The 27,904-nt window shown below is 42.5% G+C and overlaps 1 protein-coding gene across 4 annotated transcripts; it reads left to right on the forward strand.

Moving 5' to 3' along the window:
* Nucleotides 1-1,072: 1,072 nt before the first annotated feature.
* On the forward strand, nt 1,073-27,884 carry LOC309715404 (phosphatidylinositol-binding clathrin assembly protein-like). 4 transcript variants are annotated; one of them, XM_082548485.1, is made up of 19 exons: nt 1,073-2,051; nt 8,213-8,355; nt 11,723-11,798; nt 12,193-12,295; nt 13,396-13,489; nt 13,587-13,698; nt 14,116-14,222; nt 15,631-15,672; nt 17,434-17,519; nt 17,991-18,093; nt 19,474-19,607; nt 19,846-19,943; nt 20,165-20,278; nt 20,390-20,420; nt 20,561-20,702; nt 21,690-21,713; nt 22,087-22,143; nt 22,323-22,442; nt 25,538-27,884. In XM_082548485.1, the coding sequence occupies exons 1-19, from the start codon at nt 1,922-1,924 to the stop codon at nt 25,550-25,552; spliced, it is 1,731 nt and encodes a 576-aa protein (XP_082404611.1). In that variant the 5' UTR covers nt 1,073-1,921; the 3' UTR covers nt 25,553-27,884. The 4 variants fall into 4 exon arrangements, with proteins under 4 accessions (XP_082404611.1, XP_082404613.1, XP_082404612.1 ...); XM_082548487.1 differs by having other exon boundaries at nt 18,030-18,093; XM_082548486.1 differs by lacking the exon at nt 21,690-21,713 and having other exon boundaries at nt 1,075-2,051.
* The last annotated feature ends 20 nt before the right edge of the window (nt 27,885-27,904 follow it).

Here is a 27,904-nt window from a genome sequence, read left to right on the forward strand (position 1 = left end):
TGCATTGTTCTTAGGTTTGAAATCCTCACCTCCTTTACTCCTCCAAACATACCTCTTTGTCATTGTGACCAAATAGCTCAACCTTGGTCTCCTCTGACCATCAAACTTTTTTCCAGAGGACGTTTGATTTGTCCATGTGAGCAGCTGAAAATTCAAATAGAGCTTGAAGGTGTAATTTTGGAGCAGGCACTTGCCTTGCTTGGTGCCTTCTCAGTCCAGTGATGTAAAACACACTTCACTGTGGACTGCGGCACTGCTGTTCCACAAGTTTCCAGCTCACAGTAAGCTTGCTAGTTCCTGGTTGAGGGTGACAGTTTGTGTCTTCTTCCAGATCCTGGCAAAGTGGAGATGGTGACACATAAAAACAACTTTTACTTATGTACAGTAGTTTGAACCAATGATTTTTGAATCCACAGAAATTAAAATAAATTGACAAAACAGGGACAGAGGTTCCTGCAGGGTTTAAATTTTAGCAGTGTGAATATTTTGTGGTCTAGAGAATATCTTCTAAAGCTTTCTGGATAACACAAGGAAATATGTTTTAAGCTATTTAAGTAATACCCTCCTGTGAGTTATTTTACCATTATGAGAACACTGTTTCATTCCAGGAACTACATTTCACTGTAACGGTGAAAAGATATTAAAGCAAAAACGATTACTTAAAGCCCCCTCATAGTATTAAGTTAAAAACTGGAGGTGGAATATTGGTGGGGAATTATTTACAATAAACGTCACCATCTGGTTTTCCTGGGATTTAAAAGCACAAACTAAAACACACGGGGTCAGAGGCACCTTTTCATAGGAGGTGTTACAGGAATAAAACATCTTTTTGTGTGTTGTTATTATTAGTGGTTTTTCCTCACTATGTGTCTACATTTCATTGGACAGCAGATAATCAGCGCGAGTTTGCACATCACACTCTTGTGCTGTCCGTATGCACTAAGGTGATAAACCAGCTGATGCTTTTCTCTCCTTGAAAAGCCTTCTGCTTTAAGATGCCCTCCCCGGACTCGAGAAGTGGTCCAATCGCCCTCGTTTCTCAGTCACCTGATTCATGTGCTGCCATTTTACACACAAGTTTGACTGACAAAATAAATAAATAAATCAGAATTGGCCTATCGGAAACCTCAGCAGAGAAATACACCCTTTTGTAAAGAAGATTAAAAAGACTGGGGATAAAAATCACAGCGGCTGAGGTTTCATGCAGCCAGCGCGGGGTGCTGTGTGCGAATCAGAGAGGCGCTTGCAGTCGGATCTGTGCACACGTTCAGAGGCGATACCGGGTGAAGAAGAAGGAAAAGGGGAGGGAAAGGACAATGCTACAGCCCGTGTCTTTGAAAAATTAGTCTTCAGTCATGGTGATGCCGCATAGATTTCATAATCATCGCCGGCCGTCTTTCTATCACTGACATTGCTTTTTTGTGATTCAGCGCTCTGGCACGGACTCTGCGCCGGCATTTCACCCTCAGCAGCGTCTATTTCAGGGATACTGTAGATTATATTAATACACTGACCAGCTTTGGATGCAGGCCGCTCTGACAGGCTACACCGATTTTCTTCTTTTTTACAAGCAGGTTGATTATTTCTGCAGCTGGGCCACCCTGTTGCCCTGCGCTGGATTTTTGGATGCTTCTCTGGATGTGTGACCGTTTAACGCTTTATTTGGCCGCCGCATGAATTCTCCCACCGGATCCTGGTCCGTGTACGCTGCTGTCCTCCACCACCACCACCTGCTCCTCCTCTTCTCCCTCCTCTGGCCGATTCTCACAGAGGGCACTACCCTCCTCCTCCTCCTCTTCCCTGCCGCTAAAGACATTTTGATCGTCCTCCCCGGTTCCCCCCACCCGGACTCGACCATCACTCCTCCGCCTGCCTCCTCATCCTCCTCCTCCACCACCGCCGCCTCCTCCTCCTCCGTAACATGTCGGGACAGTCTTTGACCGACCGGATCGCCGCCGCACAGCACAGCATGACCGGGTCTGCCATCAGCAAAGCCGTCTGCAAGGCCACGACGCACGAAGTCAGCGGACCCAAGAAGAAACACCTTGACTGTAGGTTAAGCATACCATCACTGCTTACTGTATAGATAGGCAGCCTGCCTGCATGCATGCATGCATCAAGCGACCAGCATCTTTTTCCTCACAAAGGGTAGCTTGTATAAACAGCATTACGCTCCCCCCTCCCACCACCTCTCTCTCTCTCATCCGGCCCGCTTATGTTCACAGCTTCTTTAATTAGGCACCGTTACATTCCATTAGATTAAAACGTGATTTACGCAGCAGCCGAGCGCACACAGGCTCCACCACTGACCATCAGAGCAAGCGGAGATCTTCTTCGTCTCTCTTTTTTTTAATATAAGGCGAGAGGGGGGCAAGCCAGGCATTATCTGTGCATGTCATTCAGGGGAAATAGGCCACTCTGGTATAAGCTAATCATATTGCAACCAGTGTAGGCCTATCCATTATTAATGCCACTATCAGGAGCAGCAGCAGCACTGCTGGAGACTCTTCAGTACAGAATGTGCGTTATTGTGCAACATTTTTCTGCCATGCATTCTCGCTGATAAATGCGCTGCTGGTCAGTCCTAAAGGTGCTGAGGACCCTGTCAAGGTTTTAGGAAGAGCAGTGCACTTTTTCCACTCCCCAGCTAATTGTCTATGCAATCAGTAGCAATGATGCACACAGTGATAAAGAGGATTTCTCACATGTGGATTGCATCAGTGATTATTAGGTGGCTGTTAGGTTAGGTGGCTTTTCTGCCTCACTATAATTACTTGACATGATCAATAGAGAGCATGGGTGATCAATGGCACTGCCAGTCACACTCACATGCAGGCAGACAGACAGCAAGACAGCGAATCTGGAGGAAATGTGGATAAATCAGTCAGAGAGAGACCATGAGGCAAGTGGCCAAACAGCCAGTCATCCAGCTACACACCCACCCACCCAGTCAGTCGGTCGCCTGGCAAGTTTGGCAGTGGATTGGTCAGTCATGTCCACAGCAGAGGGTATCATTGTGGATTTTGGGCTCCCTTACAAGATATGCCACCAGGCATTTCAGTGTAATATATCTAAAGAGGGCTGCCTCACTAAAAAAAAAAAAAAAAAGAAGAAGAAGAAGAAGCAGGAAACACCCAGTGGGGGCTCAGAAGCAGGTTTCTCTGAGCATTTACGATGAAGGAGCCCTTTTGTGACTCTAGAGCAGGGGTGGGCAATTCCAGGCCTCGAGGGCCGGTGTCCTGCAGGTTTTAGATCTCACCTTGGGTCAGCACACCTGAATCACATGATTAGTTCGTTACCAGGCCTCTGGAGAACTTCAAGACATGTTGAGGAGCTAATTTAGCCATTTAAATCAGCTGTGTTGGTTCAAGGACACATCTAAAACCTGCAGGGACACTGGCCCTCGAGGCCTGGAGTTGCCCACCCCTGCTCTAGAGTAATTCCTGCTGCTTTGATTTCATATTAATCTTACCTCGATGGTGGCAGGCGCTCAGTGTTAATTATTAAGTTTTTTAGAGGCTGATGTTTTACGCTATACACAGTTTCACACATCCTTGGAAAAATAAGTAGAAGAGAATCAAACCTACTGTAGGCTCCACGTTCAGTATCGCCGCAAGTGCATCAACAGACTGGCACCGGTGCTCGTTTGTTATTGTGCTCGCCACAGACGCCCCAGTTTTATGAGAACATTGGACTCCTGCAGATATTAAACGACAGAAGGTCATCCACCTTCAGCGCCTGCCACGAGTGGGTGTATCTCAGAAACTAGTAAATGTCACTTAACTCAAGGGTGAGAGCAGAAAATCTTAAAATAGAACCGGAGCATTTACATGACAAATGTCCATCTGTCAAGTGGATTATAAAACAGTTTTTGTCATGACTCACAAGGGCAGAGAAGTTTCTCTCAGAGTCGGTCAGTTTATTCTGGTGAAGGTGGTTTATTCTCCTTTTCCACATTGATACGACTCCTTTGTAGATTTGATTCACTCTCATGGATGTGTGAATCACATTTTTTAGTTAAATAAGCAATTTTGTACTGAAGCCATTCAGATGCAGCTGTTCTAATAGATACCGCAATAAAATACTTTCTATTTCCAGCTAGAGAGCCTCTCTAAGCCAACATCCAGCACTCTCTCTCATCCGCATTAGGGCACACTTTTAAGGTTAAGGAGGCGATCCAGGAAGGAAGTGTGTTTGTCATCAGGCGGTCAGTGGGCCTGAGCCTTAATTTGACTGAGAGGACCTTGGTGGGGAAGTGAATAAAGAATGCAAAGAAAAGGCAGTGAACACAACTGCTCTCAAGGAGCTTCTGATGAGTCAGCTGTACAGGACTGCGTGCAATCACAGGTCTCTTTGTTCAACCATCAATGCATCTGAGACTCTTTTCTAACCGAACCTGCGTGGTAAACTCAGGTTATGAGAAAACGGCGGACATTTGGTTTGTATTTTCAGATAATGCAAAGCTTATTATAAAAGCTCTCTGCATGGAGGACACGAGCGAGTGGAGCAAACTCGGTGTGGCTAAAAGAATACAGAGCTGCCGGGAAGAAACTGTTCAGATTGGAAAGAAAGAATCTGTTAAAATAATCTGAGGTTAGTTTGATAAGCAGAGTTAAAATACACTCTAGTTGTTATTGAGCCACCACAGCAGGCACAGCATAGAATAAATGCTACGCACAATAAATCTATTCAGAGTGACCAAACCCAGGCCTCCTTTTTTCCCCCCCCCTCTTACGGGGTCATGACCTTGCCGCTGTGGTAGGTGACTTCAGTGGCAAATGTTCATCTTTGATGACCCACAGCAAATAATGAGCATGACACACACACAAACACAGGGTAATGACATAGTAGAAGAGTAATCAGGCTAAAAATTACCTTCTGCCCCCAGAGCACAGTCAGCAGTGGTATTCACTGTATGATTTCTTTGCTTGTGCGTCACTGCTGAAATGCTGTAGCGTCACGTTGTAGATTTATTCAAAAAGAAGCTAATTGTGTCGAGAATAATTATCTGCCTTTTTTGCTCCGATGTTCTTCGCTTTTGGCCTCTCGGCTGGATTCAGTGAAAGGCAGCAGCGAGAAAGAGGAAGAAGTGACGACAGATGAGCAAAAATACAACGGATGACGGGGCTCAGCCGCACAGGCGGTCAAACAGAAGAGTAATATACATGAATCCCCCCCCTCCCCGCCACGCACACACATGCTTACTCTGACATCTTGTAGTTCAATTACACGCTCTGAATGATATTCACTTTTTTTTTTTCTTTTTTAACGCCAAGGCTTTAAAACACATGGGAGGGAAAAAAAAGTTTTTATTGCATTTTAAAGTAAATCTCTCTTTATGAGCTCAAATCCCTTCAGTCATGCATACTTTAAAACTCTGCTCTTACATTTGATCCTAACCAGTATTACAGGTGTCTTAAATTTAGCGCCGTGTTGTCGTGTAATCGTGCAAACCTTTGCACGCTTGCAGCATAAATCTCACTTCTTTTTGTGTTCTTTATCTGCATTTTTTTTTCCTGTGTGGATTTCGGCTTATCGATAATCCCAGCTGGCAATCGTGCAATCAATACTTCATCATCATCATTGTCATCATCATCACATCCCTCTGGCTATTTGCACAGCCAAATATCGATGGTTAAATCCCAGCTGATGAATTGTCACCCAAAGGAACAAATAGATTGGGACATGGAAATGTAGTAATTACCCTACTAAAAGTTAAATATCTCTAAACCTCCAGTGAATTAGTTAGTGGTTACTCACAGGCAGTGTAAAACTGAACACCTTTTGACCTTGTCTGCTGTTTAGTTACAGCTTGATATAGATGTTTGGGGTTTTTTATATTTATTTATTTCTGAATTTCCTAGGATCATCCTTCAAGCTCTGCTTTTGAGCTCAGCTACCTCTAAATATGAGGCAAATATGTGGTTATTTTTCCACTCTGTTGCCTCATCTTACATCGTTTTTATTCAAGTGTCACATAAAACTACTAGAAGCTCTGGTCCTTGCAGTTTAAAAGCCCATGAACATAAAAGCAAACATACAGGGTTTCAGAGAAATGGTCCTAATTTAGACATGGAATGCAAGAGGCACACATTAAGGATTTTAAAGGAGGAATTGAGGATTTTATTGTTGCGTATATATACATATATCTATTCAATATGCGTTAGTTTGGGAATTGTTTCTTGTGCCAATTTTATTGCTTCCTGTGCATGTTACATTTTCTGCTTTCAGATGTAGGGAGTGGACAGACCTTTGGCTTATATTTGGCCCTAAAGCAGGAGACCAAATGTCATGACATTAATGCAACAGAGTTGAGAGTCTGACAGTCTTGGCTGCGTTCGTAATTCATTGTAGGCCAAGCTGGATGAGGTGACAACCTATAATCAATACTTTTACACTTATTATTGGCTGTGCTGTTCCTGCTGAGGCTTTCGCAGTCGAAACTAAAATAAAATAAGACCAAGCTGAGTTGGATCGAAACATCAGCTGCCGCTGGTCGCTGTTGCTTAGGGTGTGTTTCGACATGCAGTCAATGGTTAATCAGGGTGCGAACCGGGACTCTTTGGTATCCAGCGTTTCAGTGGCTGCAGAAAACCTCATCAAGCTTTCAAAACAAAACACTGATAACCTCTGATCCTGCAAAAAAAAAAGAAAGAAAAAAAGAAGCAGATCTCAGAAACCAAACAGCTTTCTCAGTATCTCAGCACACAGATGCTCCCCCGTCTGCCTGTGACTACACTGGTTTTCTCTGATTGCACAAGGGACTCTTTAATTTAGTTCCTTTCATTATAATTGTGCGACACACTTTTGTTGCTGGTGTCTTGTTACCAAATTCAAGTGAAACCGCGGATCGTCCTGATTTCACACTTCTCATCTCATCTGGTAACATTTTAGATTCATTTCTTCTGTCTGCTTATCACTTTTGGTCCCAGTGTGTGTTTTACCAGGATTAGCTGAGACCCTGTTACCAGCTGGCCTTTAAGCAGCCTGCACAATCTCACTTTTAACAGCATCACTGAGAATTTGATGCAGATTGTTTATCCAGGAAAAAAATCTCCAGCTTGCTGATAAATGTCACTGAGCAAATAGCATGAGCTATATATTATGAATGCACTCTGTATAGTGTGTTTATAAAAAAAGTTTTTTTTTACTGTAGAAATGCCCCAAGTCAAGATAAGAAAATCTGTCCCTGAAGATTTTAACAACCTTTCGTTTACAGTAATTGAACATTTCAGAATCACATAAGTGGATCTGTAGGCTATGCAGTCTGTAATGCACTGTGTAAAACATGTTTGCACCATTTTACTAGAAGCCTGCAAGTCTTTGTGCTTCAACAGATGCCAAACATACTTTGCATTTTGCTTCTGAGCCCAGTTCCTTAAAGAATGTAGGGCAACATTCCTGCAACCCATCCCAGCAACACTTCTTATCTCTATTTAATTATTTTTGTTGTATCTACAAGACTGAGCACAAACAAAAACCCCACTCCTCTGTTTCCCTGCCAGTTCTCAGATGTGAACACGCACATGCGAGCACACACTCGACCTGTCGTTTGCCAGACCTTTGAGTCTGACATACAGCACCGAGCTGTTTTTCCCCCTTTTTTAAAACGTGTTCCACATTTGCTTTAAACGGCCAATTTACATTCTAGATGCGACTCTCGGATGTTAACTGTTGGGAGGGTGGGGGTCATCTGTTTTAGTCCATCATCGCTAACAAAGATGCTCGGGAAGAAAACTCACAGTCAATATTCATCATCACTCCATTCATCTGACAGTTTTTTTTTTAAAGTTTTTTTTTCCTAAATAAAATATGTGTCGCTTAAGTTCATTACGCGAGAATGGAATCGACCTTGCAATGTACCTTTCCATCTTCTGAGTTGATATTTTATTGATATTTTTGTAGAGGAGGCTGGCAGCGTTGCTGAATTACAGTCTCAGATGTGCATTTGGAGATACATCCATCTATAGAGACTATATCATTCATCGATATCATTAATCCATCATTTGTTCATTGAGGCGAGATAAATGCACCGGTCAATATGACTTCAGTCTGTGTGATTGTTCACTCCATCAGCAACTGTTGCTTTTATTCACAATGACTTACAGTAAGTGAACAGGCGGGGTTGGAGTTTATTTGTGTGTTCCTTCACCTTGCTTTCACACTTTTCTCCAGATTGTTTCATGGGTCATCTTTTTTTTGTCTCCTCCAGACCTGATCCACTGCACCAATGAGCTGAACGTCAGCATCCCCCACCTGGCAGACACACTGCTGGAGCGCACAACTAGCAACAGCTGGATTGTGGTTTTTAAAGCGCTCATCACCACACACCACCTCATGATGTACGGCAATGAGGTGAGTCAACCCGCATCGACGTATGGATGCCCGGGGAAATTCGGAGGATGTCTGTCCCCTCTGATCTTGTGACAACAGGAAAATTATTTGTCATCCTGACAAAAAACGCTTGTTTTAAAGAGATCTAAAACGCACTATGGTGCTTCTAAAATGATCCGTCTCACTGTTTTTTTGAGGTCAACATTTCCTGAGTGGTGGGACGTGACTTGAAAGGCCAAAATGACTCTGCCGAAGCTCTAAATAAAAATGTAGAAAAGCTTATTCATCTATTTATCAGTATTGCTCTTCCAATAGAAAAAGGCACCAAATAACCTCTCATTACCAGTGACTCCTGTGTGTGTTATCAATTAACTACACAAATTGTCACTAGGCAGCAAAAGATGACGATCAAACCATTTCCTGTACAGTCTAATACTCTGTGAATGAGCACGAGAGAGACTCTGAGCTTGCTGGTGTTTTGATCGATCCTAAATACTTTGTAGAGATTTCTCTCCAACGCACCCTCAGTGAGATTCTTTGAAACCGTGTCTTCCATGTGTCCAGCAAGGACAGATGAAATACTCGGCTGACATTTCAATGGCCAGTATGACAAATCGCAGCGCTCCACTGCGCACCCTGCGAGAGCAGCGACCAAAAAACATCAAACATGTTAAATGATGAGCTTCTGAGACTAGATAGAAGTGCCGTGGCAACGATTACTCCGGGGACGATGACCCTTTCAGAGCATGTGAGCAACAAAGCTTTCAGTGACATGAGCAGTGACATGATGTTTTAAAAATTTGTCAGGGTTGTTTAAATTGGGCGTTTTTAGCCTGGCTTTTTCCTCACTGGTTTTCACCCTGGCCAGAAAGACTGTGTGTTTACAGGCCTCTGAATTGGCATCAAAGCTTGCTTAACGTGATCTGATCCTTTTAAAAAGTGGATGCTGGAATGGGTTTTGCTGCAAATGGGATATCAGTTAAGGAAAGAAGGGGTTGTTTTGTATTGGTAGTGAGGGCAGATTGTGAACGCTAGATCAAGGAAAAGTCGTATGAATCAGCTCTTAATGTTAAAACACCACAGCGAGCTGACTGACCTGATCCACCCTGGCAACCACGACTCAAATAAACCAAACAAATACATGTAGCTTTTTCCAGAGGCTGCCTTTTTTCTCCATTGAGCTCTTAATTGTCTGCCTGCTTTCAGTTGTTACAGGAAAGTTAATCTGCTTCTTTTCCCCCTGGGTAACTCAACCTAGACAAACTACATCAAGCCTGGACATGTTTATGAATGCTGATACAGTTTTCAAGGATGTCAGTGTGTCTGTTTCATACAGTTTCAGGAAGATTATTTCACTGTTTCCTTCTTGGCTGTGAAATTAGTAAAAGGCAAAAAAAAAAGTAGGGCAAGAGCTTTCAAATAAAGACGGGGCAAACGGTCAGTGAAACAAGTAAGAAAGTGAGTTACACAGCGATAGCTAATATACCCAAGTTTGGTAACACTGGCTACTATAAGATGCTAGTCAAACCCGTAGACTGTATATTAGACTTTGTTGTAGACACAGTGATGTCACCCACTGGCTTTAATGTTTGCCGTTTTCAATTTCTAGCACCAAATCACAACAACTGTGGCTTCAAGGTGATTTTTTATTGTAAGGTCAAGACCCTACAATAATGCAAAGACAACAGGAAAAAAAACCCAACAATAATATGATGCGACAGCGGGAAGAAAAAACTTCCTTTTAACAGGAAGAAACCTTGACAGAACCAGGCTCAGCGAGAGGCGGCCATCTACTGCGACCGGTTAGGGGTGAGGGGAGGAAGACAGGACAAAGACACACTGTGGAAGAGAGCCAGAGATGAATAATAACTGATGATTAAATGGTGGTGTAATTTTTGCAGCCTTAAATCTGCTTTTGTGTTGCAGATGTTGTGTTTTTTTTTTAGATCAGATGCAACTTTGAACAAGCGCCAATTGCTAAGTTAGCAGCTAATGCTGACTAGCTTAGAATTTGGCCATGTGCAGGTTAGAGAGTGCACTGCTGATAGCAACCACTGGTTACTAATGAGAAATGTGTTATCCCTGACCATTTGGTGAGCAGTTGCTGGAGATTGTTAGTTGAAATTTGGAGCAAAGAGGTATACAGGGGTTATGAACGCTTTGGGCAACAAGCGTTGGGCATTGACAGCAATTTACACTATATCTATAAACACTCGACAATTACTCACTGAGTGGTGGAGAAGCCTTAAAGCATAGCAGTAAAATATGTGCAAAATATATGGGCAAATGTTGAAGCCTGCTAGCAAACAAAGCAATCACAAGAAGGTTTTTGGTGCAGCACCACGAGGTGGCTGTAGCTCAGAAGGTAGAACAAGATAATTGAAAGGTTGGTGGTTCAATCTCTGGCAGCTCCAGTGTTAGCTAGAAAGCACTTAGGTGCAGAAAAAAAGTCCTTTTATTAATGGATGAATAAAGCATATTGTATAAAGTGCTTGGAGTGCTCCAGTACAGTAGAAAAGCCCTCTATAAGGACCAGTCCTTTTAGCATTTACCCTCTTTGCAAACCACTTGCCAACTGCTCAGGGAATACGGTTTTCCTAGACCTGCATGACTGAGGCCTTAGCAAAGTGCATACACAAAATGCCAGGCCTGTGGTGCTTTTTCAAATTCTTCTTCCGAGTTTCCGTGGTGACATGAACAAAAGTCTGTCACAGATACAAACTTTGGTGACCTTTAAATTACGTACGAGCAACGTATGTGGATTGAGACATGTGAAACAAACACAAATGGAGAATATAACGTCACATTTGCAGGGAGGTGGTGAATATGAAAATCAAAAGAATCGTGATTTATAATAAATCTTTTAAAAAAACATATAGATGCTAAAAATCGCTGCACGTGTGACGATGTTTGTGCAAGGTTTCATTCATATATAATTATAGGTAGGGTAGATACACAAATATATACATATGCTATGATCTTTACAGTAAGATGCCACAGATATTCTAATTATTGATAACATATAAATACAATAACACTAGATTTTAATTCACTGAAAACACACAGAAAGCACAGATAATATTACAGTGCACAGTAATATTATTTGTCACACTACTGCATTAAAAAGGCACCGAAACAATAAACAGAGTTCAACTGGAAGGTACATTTTATTACTTTTAAATGTAACTTTGCAAAAAGAAGAACTTTTTTTGTCAAACGTTACCTGCGTCACCCAAGCCAGCACAATTACCCTCTGAAAAATGCAGATAAAGCTGCAACATTTGTGTACATACAGGCTGCCCATGTGGCAGTTTGGCCTTGACTTGAAACTGTCAGGCCACAGAAAGAGAGAAATCACTAACTCATTCTTCTGTTCTTTTTCCTTCAGAGATTGATGCAGTACCTTGCCTCCAGGAATACACTCTTCAACCTCAACAACTTTCTAGATAAGGCTGCACTACAAGGTGATTTAATGCCATTTGGCTCTTTGTAGACTCAGCAGTGCTGTACATCTAACAAAATGACTTTATGTCGGACTCTCGCTGCCTCTGTAGCGCTATCAATAAGCTGCTGCTCAGACGGACCAAATCTGAAAAACCTACCGATGACTGTACCCTTTGTTTGTTACAAAGGGTGCGGAAAATTAAAAAAACATGCTTGGTGACTTTTTAATTATATATACAAAAGGAAAACAAGATAAATAAATAAAGTAAGGTAATGCATGAGCACTGGAAATGTGGGTTGGTCGCAAAGAAGCGACTATATTTTTAATTAAAATAAGTGTAGCTTCTTAATCTAATGTGAAAATTGGTCAAGCTGATCAATCTCTAACTGCAGCACCCTCTCTCTGCCCTACAGGGTATAACATGTCAACCTTCATCAGACGCTACAGCCGCTACCTGAATGAAAAAGCCATGTCTTACAGACTAGCAGCGGTGGACTTCACAAAAATGAAGAGAGGGTAGGATACTCTTGCTTGTAACACTTTGCCTGTTGTTTATCCTCTGCTTTACCTGTATAGTAGAAACAGTAAATATATTTTCTATTTTTCCTTAAATGTACATTTATGTTAACAAGTAGTCATTGCAGCCCCAAGTGGCAAATGCATGTCTTGTAAAAACAGTGTGTTCAAAATGGTTTCTATTTTTGTGTCAAGTGGTCTTGTGCCTATGTTTGAGATGAGCAACACAACAGTTTTGTTTGCATATGGGCAGCCAATCAGAAGACAGTAGGACCTTAAAGAGACAGAGCTAAAAGGGCACAGAGAGTAGATGAACTGAGCCTTTGAGTAATAAAAGCTTAGAGTCGCTGTTAGTGATATTCTAGAACAATGTTGAGCAAGAAATTGAACAGCCTTTGATGCTAAAATGCTGTATTAGAGTCAGTATATCATAACTGCAATCTTAAAACATTGTAATTATAAGCTAGTGGTCATAACAGACCAAACAAAGGAAAACAATTACAAGTATTGAACCAACAAAGGATGATTGTGAGGTTGGTTTAGGACATGCGTGAGGACAGTTTTACATTTTTCAGTGGGGAGGTCAGAGTGGGATTACATCAGGGTTAGATGAGGTCAGGCAGGACCTTCAGTGGATTATAGTGTTTGCAGATGATAGTGTGACCTGTAGTGAGAGTAGGGAGGAGTTGGAAGAGAGCCTGGAGAAGTGGAGGTATGCTCCAGAGAGAAGAGGAAGAAGAGGAGGGAACAGTTGTAAAGTATGGTTTAGAGATGCCACTAACAAAAAGACCAGAGGCAGAGATGAAGATGCTCAGATTTTCACTGAGAGTGACCAAAATGGACCAGATCAGAAATGAATACATCAGCGAGACAGCTCAGGACGACCAGTTCGGAGATAAAGTTAGAGAAGCGAGGCAGAGACTGTTTGACACGTGCAAAGGAGGGCTAGTGGATATGTTTGATGCTGAAAATGAAGCTGGCCAGGTAAGACAAAAAGAGGAAGACCACAGAGGAGGAAGTTACATACTCTTGATTTTCAGTACATCACTTCCTCTACAGGCTTGATGAGTTCTGCGTGTGTTCTCCTGTGTGATTCTTAGGGCTGATGGTGTGATGCGCACCATGAACACAGAGAAGCTGATTAAGACTTTGCCCATCATTCAGAACCAGCTGGATGCACTGCTGGATTTCCAGGTAAACATCTGCCTTAATCGCTCCAAACCCTTTAATGTAAGCAATTGTAGCTGTCACTTCAATATCTCATCTCTCGTTCGTTCCTCCTATCGTCCAGCCAAACTCCAACGAGCTGACGAACGGAGTGATCAACACAGCCTTCATGTTGCTGTTTAAAGACTCCATACGGTTGTTTGCCGCTTATAACGAAGGCGTCATCAACATGTTGGGTACGCACGACACGGCAGATCCTGAGTTCATCTATCTTTAGTTCGTTCTATATTTATGTGGTAATTTTCCTCTGATGTCAAGATCACAAGACTGTGACTCCATCCAACTCCACTTAATCCTTCTTTAGAGAAAATCAATTTTTCCTCCCACTGTGTAATGATCAACTTCTTTTCTTCCATTAATTATTAAGGCAGTGAGGTGTGAGGGTCTGATAAGAGACCATCAGACTCTATGATTTTATTGTAAGTGGGAGTCTTAATGAAAATTAATTTCATCCTGCATGGACAAGAATTGGACAGGCCTAACAGGGAAAATCAGTACCAGATAGATTTTTAAAAGTTGTTTTTTACAGTATACACTGCTGCAGGTCAAAGTAAATTCTGTTTTTGAGCTGTTTCTCGTCTTCTGGCACACAGAGAAATACTTTGACATGAAGAAGAACCAGTGCAAAGAAGCTTTGGAGATCTACAAGACCTTCCTCAACAGGATGACCAAACTGTCCGAGTTTCTCAAAGTGGCGGAGGTAACGTCCGTTTGTCCTGCCGCTCTTCGATGGAGTTAAACACCTGTAAAGACGATGGGAATATCTATTTGGAGCGAATCTCAACGGCCTTCCTTCCTCTCTGATTTTATATAAATATATTAAATGCTCCTTTCTCATTTCGTCCTGTCACTCAGGAGAAATTTAATCTGCAGAAAAGCGCACTTGAACCTGTTGAGATTTGCTCCAGACTTCTGTTACCCCAGGAACTGATTTACGGTCAGTCTTCTCAGACCTAAACTGACCGCAGATCAGCCTCCGGGAGCTTCTTCTCTTTAATCTTCCAAGTCTCTTTTTTGCACTAGATCTTCTCCTGTTTCTGTCCCTCTCTTGCCCTGGCCTAGGGAGGGGTTTACTTCAAGGCAGTCATTAACGCCAGACTCTTATAGGCTATCAGAGAGACACTCATGTAGAGCTTCCAGTTGAGAGACCCCTCGTGTGCTGCCTGTTCACATGCCTGCACTGCATGCCCAAGCAAGCTCTTTTTCTATCACTATCTCTTTCTCTTGTTCTAATAGCTTAATTTCCACCCTATTTCTTTTTTTTGTTTTGTTAATAAATAGAAGTTTCTTTTATTTTTAAATGGCTGTTACTCCGTTAACAGCTCTTGCTGGGCTTCACAATAAATATAAACAGTTTTATGATCTGTAGACTGCGCAGAGTAATCGTGTACATCTTCAAAAGCTGCCTCGCTGCTTGGTTTCGTTCCCATTTGGAAGAAGGTTTGGGATGCAGCCACTTGATCCCAAAGAAAGAGAGAAAAAAAAGGAAAAAGAAAGAAAGACTAACGTTGACTTTAAGGACCCATTCATTTTACCTGTCTAACAAAATGTGTTTGTCTGTTTGTGTGTCATCTGTGCTCCCCCTCCCCTTCTTCTTTCTGTTCAAAGTCAACATTAGTTGAGTGTCTTCCTTTTGGATGTTTCTTATCTTGCAGTCACATGACCTGTTGTCTGCCCTCTGTGCCCTGCCTGTCTAAACAGTCGTTGTGCTCAGCTTTCATTTCCAACCAGATCTCATCGTGTGTGTATTTATAAGTGTGTGTGTGTACATGTACTGTGTGCGTGTATATATATATACATATATATAGGTGTTTGTATGCGTGTGCATGCGCCTTCCTCCTCTGTTGTCTTTTCTTTGTTTTCCTTTACAGCCACTGCATGAAGTAATGAATGCTTGGGTTTGATTCTTCTTTCTCCCTCCTCCTCCTCTTCCTCTTCTTCCTTCAACACGCCTCTTCCCTTTATTTTTTATTACTATGTGGTCTATTGGGTTTCTTTCTTTCTTTCTTTTTTTGGTTATTCCCTGATTTATTGTTACATTTGGTTTTATTTTTATTTTGCCTCCCTCCTCCCTCCCCCTATCCCTCCTTCCTTTTTTTGTGACACAGCGAGTTGGGATAGATCAGGGCGACAGCCCCGATCTCACACAGGTCAGTCTACATCTCATCTCAATCAGTCAATCAACCAGTCAGTCAACCAGTGTATTAAATCCGTCAAAGTCAGTCCCATAATGCTTCATTCTAAACGCTCCCGTTCCCTACTCACCCTACAGACCTGCCCACACTGCAGCTGCCCCGTTCTCCTCCTCTCTTCTTCACTCTCCTTAACTCCTTCACTTTGTCTCCTTTTCTGTCTGAATCGAGAATAGAGAGGACACATGCAACTAGCCTGAAAGCAGCATTTCCCCCCCCCCCCCTGACAATTTTTAGTCCTGTTTTCCTATCTGAATCCTTGCAGAACAAATTTTACTCTAAGGTAAGATTTTTTTAAATCAGTTTTTATGCAGCACAGCCACAAAAGTTTTCAGTCTCTCTCTCTCTCTTTTTTCAGATTAATTTTAGACTGGGGCATATAATATGTCAGAATTTTTTCTGGCAGTCTTTCAGGCATTTTCCCAGTGTAAATATCAAAGCTTGTCTGTTGACTCAAAGGCTTATCATACAAAAAAAAGTCAGCACAACTTTATGAAATAGGCTTTTGTCCATCTAAGCAGTGTTCACATCACTTTCTGAACAGATTATGTCCCTTTGTATTATTAGCTGTGGGGAGAGCAGCGAATGGTTTTTGTTAAATAGGTTTCTGCAAATATGACTTGGATAGGTGTACATAATGCCATCATAAGTACTGCATACTATGCTATGGTCCTTGAATACAGCTTATCCTTTTCATTGGATTTTAACAATGTGACAAAAAAAACTTAAATGGAAAAAAGTTGTTTTTTCTTTTTCTTTTCTACATTTATGTCGTGTTTGTAGTGCTTATGAAGACCTTATATGCCCTTATTCAACAACATAGTGAACCATGCCTTTACTAAGCTCTAGATATGTGTCTGTTTTAATTTTAAACTTTTAGCATATTCTAGATTTCTCTGAAGAAGGATGCCCAGAATTCGCATTTTACTCTCTTTCCCCCTTAAAATAAGTATATGAGAAATCTTTTCTTTGCCTGTTGTGTTTGCCTTGTGTTCTCTGGTGCTGAAATGTAAAGCTCTGGGTGAAAACTGTGGTATCACATGTGGTCCAAATGAACCCATCCATCCTTTTTGTTTTCCAGTAATGAGTGCAGGCCAGCTGTTCGATGTGTATACCTGGTTTTTTCACCAGATGTTTACATTTGACTGAGTTAACTTCCTTGGCTTCCAGCGGGACACAGTTTTGGTGCTTAGCTCCAGTGATTACTTCCTCAGCCAATCAAACCACTAACACATGAATCTCACTGTGGAATCCACAAGTTAACTCTTAAATTTTGGATAGTGATTTTCTTTCTGTGTATGCGTGTGTAAGTGTGTGTGTTTACGAGAGCATTTGTGCACTGCTGGCCTCTGCATGGGCTCGTTAGATGGTTCACAGACGTGTTTGTTGTGTTTCGACTCTGGAGCCCCGCAGCGATGATGCTCTGCTCTGTCCCGACCTGTCAGTCCTGCTGTGGACTCGCTTGCATGATCCAAAGCTAACATGTGCATGCTGGCCAACCAAACCTGATGAAACCAAATGAAAAAAACAAAAAAACAGAACAAAGAGCTGTCATAGAGTAGATAGTGAATTTGAGGGTGATGTCTAAATTTTGCTGCTGCTTTGTGTGTGTGAGAGAGAGATGAAATGAGAAGTGAGGAGAGGAGGGAAAAGCGAGCTAAGTGCCCCAATTTGCCTACTTGCCCATGGTTGTAATCTGCTGAACCCCACCCCCCTCAGGCTCCCAGTTCTCTCCTGGAGGCTCTGGAGCAGCATCTAGCTTCTCTGGAAGGCAGGAAGCTCAAGGACCTCTCCACCGCCAGCAGGTATGATCAGATACCTGGCCTGCTGCATCACTCACTTAATGCTACTTTTAAAACTATTATTTCTGCTACAGCTGTTCTTTCCCTTACTGCTACCAGCATTAGCACTACAGCAACCATGGTGTACTGGTGATCTGCCACCATGAATTTTACTACTGCCAGATTTTTACAGTTTCTCTTATAGCAAACATAAAACTTGCATTTTACCTACATGCATCATATGCTGTTGCTTAAATGATACTTACAATCAAATTTTACTCAAAGTTCGTTTCTGATCACTACTTTGAAACATTTCAACCGTGGGTCATGCTGATGGTGCCCAGATAACTAAATGGGTTTTTTTTTTTAGCTTTACATGGTGTTGTTAAAAAGTATCAAAGAGTAAAGTAAAGAATATCCCCCCCAAAAAGAAAAAGAAATTTAAAGAGACCTGTAAACCCTGTGTGTGTTTGCGGGTGTGTGTCTTACCTTAAGATCCAGCACCTTGTCCAGTGCAGTGTCATCTCTCTCCAGCACGGGGATCTCTCTCAGCCGCATGGAAGACAAGACGGAGGACAACCGACTGCAGCAACACAAGGTGAGTCAAACCTGTCCACATACTGTGGACAGGTTTGCACAGTTCATACATACCACGTGCCAGAACTATTGCAGGGATTCAACCACAATATGATTGCCTGTGCTTTTAGGTTCTTTTGTCTTCTATGCTAGTGAAACACTCTGAAATCCGTTCACGTGTGTGAACCATGTAGACCTCGGTGTCTTAAGACTTTCTGCCCTCCACACTGTTGTTAAAGTTGAATAGACAAGTGCATTAATTCTGCAGTACAGTGAAATACGCTGTTTCTCTGTAGTGTACAGAGATGCACACAGAATAGAAATGAACTCTCAGTCTACATACTGCACTCCTGCAGTGGAGTTTATTCTCAAACAAACCATCCTGGCCTTTCATTTGATAGTAACAATTTAAAGGAAGATTAACCCTTGAAATACACACTCACTGGATGCTTTGTTATTTATATCTAATAAAATTCTCATTAATGAAACTATTAAACTGGGCAATAATATGGCAGCAACTCATTTAGATGAGTTAAAGAATGTAGACATGGTCAAGATAACCTGCTGAAGTTCAAACCAAGCATCAGAATGGGGAAGAAAGGTGAGGAGACTTTGCATGTAGCATGGTTGTTAGTGCCAGACGGGCACTTTCCCACACAACCATCTCTAGGGTTACAGAGAAAATATCCAGCAAGATGCAGTTCTCTGGGAGAAAATGCCTCGTTGATGTCAGAAGAGAATGACCAGACTGCTTCAAGCTGATAGGAAGACAACAGTAATTAAAAAAAAAAAACCACTCGTTACAACCATGGTATGCAGAAGAGCATAACACATCCAGCTTTGAGGACAACCTTAATCGCTTTTGGACAAAAGAAGATATGATCTGATCTGGTCTCATAAAACCATGGATCCATCCTGCCTATATGGATGGTTCAGGTTGGTGGTGGTGTAAGGATGTGGGGGATGTTTTCTTGGCATACCCCTTGATACCACTGGGTATTGTTTAAACACCACAGCCTGCCTGAGTATTTATGACTGCAGTGTACCCATCTTTTGATGGCTGTTCCCACCAGCAACTCTAACTGGCTTCTTGAACATGACAATGAGTTCACTGCACTCAAATGGCCTCCGTAGTAACCAGATCTCAATCCAATAGAGCACCTTTGGTATGTGGTGGAACAAGTAATACTAGATGTGCAGCTGACAAATCTGCTACCATGTCAACATAGACAAAATCCTTTGAGGAAAATCGCCAGCACCTTGTTGAATCGCTGCTAATAAGGATTAAGGAAGCTCTGAAGGCAAAAACAAAAAAAGAGTCTGACATAGTACTAGCAAAGTGAACCTTGTGTGTATTATACTAACCATAATCATCTACATTGTGTTGATGTATTCTGTCTAGGAGGACGGTCACAAAGTGATCGACATTCAGACACCTAACGTGTCACCCAGCACCCAATCAGTGGGCAGTGCCAACAGCAGTGGAGGGGCCACAGATCTCTTCTCTAACTCACCTATTGTACCCGTCAACAACCAGTGAGTGTATTGTCTGCGCTTATATATAGTTTCTACAAAGAAAAAAAGTGCCTCCTATCTATACTGCTAAAAAGAGTGTTTTTTGTATTAGTTAAATGTCACAAGTCTATTTCCTTGATCTTATCCTGATATTTTGTCCAGTTACCCTACGTCTTTAGATGAAAGCCTTTAGCCTTTACATTTTTAGAATAAAGTGAGGAAAAAAACTGTGCTTTCCACTCCATTTTCCTTCCTGCAGTGTGCCAAACCTGACTAGTGAGCTGTTCACCCTGCAGCCTAACTTCACCCCCATCCAGACCACACACACTGTGCCCAACAACAACAACGCCTGGGGAGGTAGGACCACGCACGCACACGCACGCACGCACATGTACACATAATCATGTTAACGTACAATGAAGCATGAGAGTAAATTCCCACTCACTACCTCACACACACACATACAAACAAGCACACGCTTAAAGCATGTTATGCTTTGACAATGACAGCTAGCTTCTTCATGCTTTTTGACTCATTTCTTCTCTTTTCACGTTACCATGGTTACCTGTGGACATCAGGTGACTTGCTAAAGCCATCCCCACCCACTCAAATTCACAGTCCTGGAGCCCCGTTGCACTCTGGGAAGATGCTGCCCAATGATTTGGACTCATCCTTAGCCAACCTTGTTGGGAGTGAGTACAAAATGTGCAAATTTTCTCTTCACATTTTCCCTGTTAACCAGTCTTGCTGTGTCTCCCTTTCAACTGATGCTATGTTTATTTTTGTTTTATTTCTTCTCCCAGACCTGCAGTTTGGGGGGACGCCAGCTAAAAAGTGAGTGGGTTTGCCTTACATCAAAAGCCGAGCCGCAGGCAGACGACTGCTGTCGGATCTCTCACACTGTTCAATGATTTTTGCATCCTCTGTGCACCTGCAAATGCACGTGTTAGATCGTGTGTGTTTTTGTGCATCAGGCCAGAGCTCCAGTGGAGTCAGCTGGTAGAGAAGAAGCCGACGGGTGGTAGTGGCTGGCAATCGAAGACCATGTGCACCAGCACCAACTGGACTCACACCACCCATCCCATGGCACCTGCACCCATGCCCGTTCCTCAAATGGTAAAATAAATGCTACAATTACTTTTTAATTGCCTGCGAGAGTTTGTGCTTGCGTCATCAAGGTCCTGTGGTTGCACTTACACTTCCTCTGACACTTTTTTCCCCCACTTCTGCTGCTTGATTAGATGTCTTCTCAAGACAGTATGGGTGTGAAGGTTTCTGCTTTATTAACAGTTTCTCCAGTCTCCACTTAGTATGGTTGGTTAATTTGGGATTAAAATATAATTTCACATATAAATTTCTGTAAACCAAAGCTAGCTATGAGTGGATGAGGGATCCTAGGTGAATTTCTAAATGGATGGGCTTGCTCCAGCGCGATGGCCAAGAAACTGAAAAGGTTTCTGGCTTCCATGCTGTTTAGTCAGTTGCTTTATCGCTCATTAGTGTTTCCCTACTGGCCGGTAGACTTTACAATGTGATAAGGTAATAAAAAAAAAACAGATTTTTCTAGGCGCTTCTGAGCTTTTAAAACTGGAACCCCAAAGCCTCAGCTTTTTTAAGATAATGATAAAAACTGACATTGCGCACAGTTGGATTTTTCTCCCAAAAGTCTTTATAGATGTCTAATAATTGTGGTCATGTGAAAGAGACCAAGTGACCACTGAGAAGATTGGCAGTGAGGCTGTATCCAGCTCTTTCAATGCATCAGTACTTTTGAAGGAGCTCCCAAATGTGTCTGTGCCTTTTGTGCTCCATGCCAATTATCTACACGTCTCTTCAATTCAGTCTGGTTTCATCCTTTTAATTTTGGACTGATTGACCTCTCAACTCAAACTGCTCATTTTCTCGGCAAATGGTTTGGAAAGATGGTGGCACGCCTTGAATGGAAAGTAGATGATTTTAACATGAGGAAAGTGCAAAAAATTCCGCTTTATCTTCTCTGCCTGTTTGGAGAAAGAGAACGGGCATGGCTGTGATTGTGGTATGCGGAACTATTTTAGAGGTCTTTAACTGTTTTTCTTTTCTCTCTTTCCTTTAACTCGACAGAATGGGATGATCTATACTGGCTATGTAAGTTTCTTCAGCCCCCTTTCCTTCACTCCTCGTTTTGTCCACGACATCCTCCAGAACTGCACTGCTTTGCTTTCTTAATCATTTTCCTTATTGTACTGTCTTAGAACTGCCCTTTTATCCCTTGTGGTGTCATCTCGATTCAGTGTTGTTAAACGTTAAAGCTGATTTTGTTTAACAAGATCTTGTAAAAGCCGAATGAATGGGAATATTTATTTGGCATAAAAAAACAAAAAATGACTTTCTTTGAGGTACATCTTTGACAGATTAGAAATTAATTGCCCTAACAGAATTAGCGTTAATTTTAATTTATTTCTTTTGGTCACTATTAAAAAGTATTGTGCATTACGCCCCTCCCTGTTTTTCTGTACAGGCTCCAGCACCAGTGGCTTTTCCTATGACGACACCCCAAGTGCCTGTGTATGGAATGGTAAAGAACAACTTCCAGTCTTATCGTGGTCTTACAGTCAGAGATTTTTAATTTATCCAATAAATACTGTTTATTTTTATTGTTTTGTCTCGGTTCACGTTGCTCTGTTTACTCCCCACCTGTTTCGCTCCCTCATACTCTTCTCCTTCCCTGCCTGCTCTCACCTGTGCTCTGAGAAGCTCCCTCCTCAGATGAATCATCAGATGGGGGGCGTTCCCATGATGCCCCCACAGCATGTCATGTATAACCAGCCTGTCCTGAGACCCACCAATCCTTTTGGACCCATCCCAGGAACACAGGTAACATCAGCCCTCACAAAAACAAGCAGAAATGTTAATGAACATGCCAGAGAGCGTGGGGACAAGAGCATAGCATATGGGCACTAATGGGATCATCTCAAGTAGTGCAATGGTTGTACGCAGTTGTGTTGCACAAAGACCAGAGCGTTCTCACTCCCGAGGCGTAACATGTCGACGTTTTGTCACGTCCCGCGGCGTTCCTGAGGAACGCGAAAGGAGACCTTCGGCGTTCTTATGGTACGCGGCGGGTTATGGCTGGAATCCAGTGCAATGACGCTCCCGCGGTAGTAGACGTTCCAGCCCTGTATTCCAGCCCTAAACCTAACCTTATCCCTAGCCCTGACCATAACCTTATTCCTGACCTTAACCAGATGATGATGTTAAATAGCGTGTTTCTAAGCGATTTGAAGAAAAAGAGCGAACATGTGTAGGTTCAGTCCATTCGGTTCTCTTATTTCCTCTTTTTCCGAGGTCGTCATTTAGGAACGTGGTGGGTAGCCGAAAACGTAATATGGTGACGATTTGTCACCTAGCGTAAAATGTTACGCTTTGGGAGTGAGAACGGGTACAAAGACACAAGTTTAGTAGTTTTGCCTCTGTACACCACCACAGTGGATTTTAAATCAACCAATCATGATGTGATTGAAGTGTAGACTTTCAGCTTTAATTCAAGGGGTTTAACAGAAAAATTTGACAAACTTTTTTAGGAATTGCAGCAAGTTTTATAGATATTCTCACATTTTCAGAGGCTTCGCATTAATTGGACAGTTTACTGTTTCATGACCGGTTATGCCTACTTCTCTGTTCTTGGACAAGCTTTGAAGACACGATATCTGAAGATGATTCAAAGTGTTGATTTTTCACTGCACTTTAAATATGAGGCCCAAGGAGATGTCAGTGCAAGTGAGGGACATCATCATTAGGGTCAACCCCCCCCCCCCCCCCCCCGCCCCCCACCCAAAAAATAAAAATAAAGCAATCAGAGAGGCGGCAAAAACCTGGTACATTCTTAAAAACCATGAATTCACCAGCTTGGCAACAACAAAACACCCGAAAGAACATTGAAGATTAGTAAACAGAATTATAGACAGAATTATAATGATTATAATCATATCCATGGTTAAGAAAAACTTCAGAATCTAAATGTGTTAACAACACTTAGGTGTTGGACATAGGTGCATCACTGTCAAGGTCTATAATCAAGCGATGGCTTCATGAATGGAAATATAGAGTTTTTGCAAAAAGGTGCAAACCACTGGTTACACTCAAAAACAGGAAGGCCGCATTAGACTGTGTCAGAAAAAGAGCCTGCACAGTTATGAAACAAATATTTCGACAGGTGAAACCGAGATGGTAAATGGCCTGTATTTATATAGCGCTTTACTAGTCCCTAAGGGCTTTACATATCCAGTCATCCACCCATTCACACACTGGTGCTGGCAAGCTACATTGTAGCCACAGCCACCCTGGGGCGCACTGACAGAGGCGAGGCTGCCGGACACTGGCGCCACCGGGCCCTCTGACCACCACCAGTAGGCAACGGGTGAAGTGTCTTGCCCAAGGACACAACGACCGAGACTATCCAAGCCGGGGCTCGAACCGGCAACCTTCTGATTACAAGGCAAACTCCCAACTCTTGAGCCACGATCGCCTGGCTACCAATGGAATCAGGTCACTAGTGTTTAGTGATGATGTAACTGCAGATAGAAGTAGTAGTATGAATTCTAAAGTGCACAAAGCTATACTTTCTCTATACTCTCTCAGATTGCAGATCTGACTTCCCAGTGCAAATGATCCATAGCATACTGCAAGAGCCACCCAAGAGTTTCTCAATGCAAAGAAATGGGAAATTCCTCAACAGTGAAGTCAGTCACCAATGAAGTATATCCTATATATACACAGCATCCCAGCTGTTTTGTGGCTACATCGATGTAGTTAAACGAGCAGGCTGGGGCCGCTGGTTAGCTTGGCATAAAGTGATGCCCCCACAATCCCACAACTTGGCATCAAATAAGAGAGAAAAGTGATTTTCTTTAGGGTTATTGGTGTGCTGTTTTTCTTTTTCTTTGTTTGTATTCTTTTTTACTTTTGTTTCTGCTCTTAATGCTAAGGTAAGCTATCCAACTTCTGTTCACATGCAAATCACATGTCAGAAAATAAGTGCAGTTGTCAAGCTGTGCATTCCTTTGTAAACCATAAATCAAACATGCAGCTTGTCTGGGTGCTTTTTTTGTATTTTTCTTTCTCCTTACACTTGACCAATTACAGATAATCTGACACCACGCAGAGCAATTTTGAAAGCAGTCACAATACAGTAGGGGAAAAAACTGCCTTGTTGAAGCAGCAGCAGCAATGCTATTACAAACATGACCAATAAAAAAACAAAATGTTTAGTAGGTAATAAGGAGGGTGTGTGGATGGAGAAACTGCCCAAACTAAATCATCTGCAAATATTGGACAGCTCTAACATTTATGGTCTTCAGTGCGTAGCTTCTGAGAAAAGCAGATTATTGAAGCAGAAACAGATAAAGGAGAAAACTGGGAAGTAATAGGAGCTATTTAAATGATTTGAGCACATTAACGGGCTGCATTGCACATCTTAAACCGATGTGTACCAGCACAGAAACAACACGGGCAGAATATTGCTTTGGTACAAACACTGAATCTGTGCCTCTTCAAGTCCTCGGGAATAACAGAGGCCACTCGTTCATAGCTGTTTCTCTAGGGGTGATTAGCAATGTTCAAGTAGTGGCTCCATCAAGAATCTCAATGATGAGTCATGTTGTCAGGTAATTTAAAAATTGACCAGGAAGTGTGAAGAAGAAAAAAATAAGTTCACTGCGAGCAATCATCAGCTGCAAAGGTTACAAGACTCACAGGAGCACAAACAATCAAGTATATTTTGACCAATTATTCAAAACATAACAGAGTAATATAATTGTTTACTGAACAATCACCGCTCCGAGGTGCTGTTTTCTTGGCACTGCGGCAGCTAATACGCTTGTCAATAGATGCCTGAACACTTGATGAGCTGTTTTGTTGAACTAAATTACTCTTGCATGTCTCTCACCCCCCCACCACCCCGTCCTCTGCAGATGCACTTCATGTAGGGGATGATGTTGTAACCATGGCAGCAAAGCTGGGAGAGAGAAGGCGAGAGGAAAGAGACAGAGAGAAAGAGTCGGCAGCGAACGCAAATCCAGAACCAAAATCCAGCGCAGGGGAAAGAAAGAAGAGGGCAGAGAGGAAGAAAAAGGGGAGGGGAGAGGACGAAGGAGAGAGGAGGACCAGAGGATGGATAGAAGATGAAACGCTGATGTCAGTTTCCATGTCACCTGACCCTCTAATCTCCTCTCCTCTCTCCATGTGGCTACTGATCTCTCTGTCTTTGAATCTATAGTGCTGGGGCACCAGAGGCTCTGCATTAGTCCCATTCAACCTCTGCTTGATTTGCCAGTTCAAATGGCAATTACGACCTGTGATGACACTATGAGGACTGACAGCTCGTTGGAAGTGCAGAAGCTCTTTTGCCATTTCCCCCCCGCCCCTCACCCCATCATACTGATAATTTCCTGTATAAAGGCTTACCCGCATCTCTCTCCATCCCTCAGCTGAATCAAACTTGGAGGACACGCGTCTCTTTCTCTGATTGGATCGTTTGCTGGCACTTTACTCTATGTGACCTTTGCCAAGGGTGTATTTCTGTGTAGGTGATTTTTAGCATCTTGTTCCGATTGGTTCCCGGTAACGTGTCATCCATCCGTCACCTGATGTCAGAAGTTATTGATTTGAATGCGTGCGTGTGTGTTCGTGTGTCTGCGCGTGCGTGCGTGCGTTCCTTTTTCTACATTTCAGCGTGCTGCATCCACGTATCCATTTGAGTCTTTTTATGAGCTCCATTTGTTCTTAATTGCCAATTTCACAGAGAGAATCGGGCGTAAAACAATTGGCACGCTTGTGTGATTGTGGATGGACGTGGAGCTGTGTAGGGTGTGCTACAGCGTGTGTTTCTCTTTTGGTACCTGATGTCATTAATGTGTTGCCAGGTACCAACATGTTACTGCACTGGAATTAACTGATGAAAGCACTGAGCCAGACCCAGGCATCACATTTGGATGTAAACAAACCTCCGCTACTTGGGGACGTGATGTACACACTGTGTTTCGTTTCGTTTTTTGGGGGGTTTTGCCCTCTTCTACAGGCGTGCAATATCATGCAATCTCATTATACACCCATTTGTAGCCCGGTTAGAAGCCTTTTTCTGCTGTAGTGTCAGAGTTCCTGTATGTCCACATGAGATTTCTGTACAAAATACTGTTGATTTTTTTTTCTCGTTTTCTAAGCTGTTCTGATAACAACTGAACTGCTCTAAAAGTTGTGAAAAATGCACTGAGAGCCACACAGGAGGTGAGTTGACATTAGGTGAATTTCAATCTAGCAATCAGTAATGGTCGAACTCCCAGCTGTATGATATCCTCCCTGTCCTGAGCATTTGTCCTGTCCAAAATTAATCTCCTGTCAAGTCCTTATCACCCCCACCCTACCCACCCCAAAAGATAATAAAATTTAAAAAAAAATGGATGAGGGTAGAAGTCTCACCTCCACTGGGAGGATTTAAAGAGAGCCACTGAGAAGCGAGTTATTAATGTAGAGTGGAACGTTTATGGACAGGACAGCTAAAGGTCAGTCTGGAGCATCAAGTGAACGACAGCAGTGGAAAGCAGCTGAGCGTAATGTCTGTCGATCGCGGCCCGAGCAAAGCCCGCAGCGACGGCGCGCAGATTAATTCGGACAGCCAGAGACAGGGAGGCTCTAATGAGACATTAAATGTTAATGTGGATTTTCTAGGAGATCCAAGGTCGAGTTAGACTCACAGTCAGATGATATATATAAAAATATATATAGCACAAACCTTCAAAGAGGGGACAATGCTCTGCTGCACAAAAACCTAAAATCATTGCTGGGATGTACAGTCGAAAGGGGCAATAATCAATTGGGTATGAAGTCGTTTTTTTTATTGGTTGTGTCCGTTCTATGTACATGTACTGTATGTGTGTTTGTGTGCACATGCCTTCCCATAGAGATAAACAGGGTCATGTTCCTCGGTTAGAGGTTACACATCTCTATCGAGCTGGTAGCTTGTACTAACTTAGCAATGAGTGTTTTTGTGACCGTGTCTGTACAACATCACATCATTTTAAGGTGGCTCTAGGTTCACTCATCTGCTGCAAAACGCAAAAAACGGGGGGGGAAAGAAACCCCCGAGTCATCAGATGTGGAATCAGTCAAAGTGAGTCTGAAGCAAACTTCTCCAAAGAGCTGGAAGTGCACATGCTGGTGATTTCTAACAAAAAAAAAAGAAAAAGAATCGCAACTGTAACTGCTGGCTATGTAAAAACCAGTCTCACCGCAGCTACAACTTTACTACCAGCAGAGAGATTTGTGCTAGGAATCACCGGGCA

This window comes from Aulonocara stuartgranti (assembly GCF_965226115.1).
Source record: "Aulonocara stuartgranti genome assembly, chromosome: 10".
In the NCBI taxonomy this organism is placed as follows: Eukaryota; Metazoa; Chordata; class Actinopteri; order Cichliformes; family Cichlidae; genus Aulonocara; species Aulonocara stuartgranti.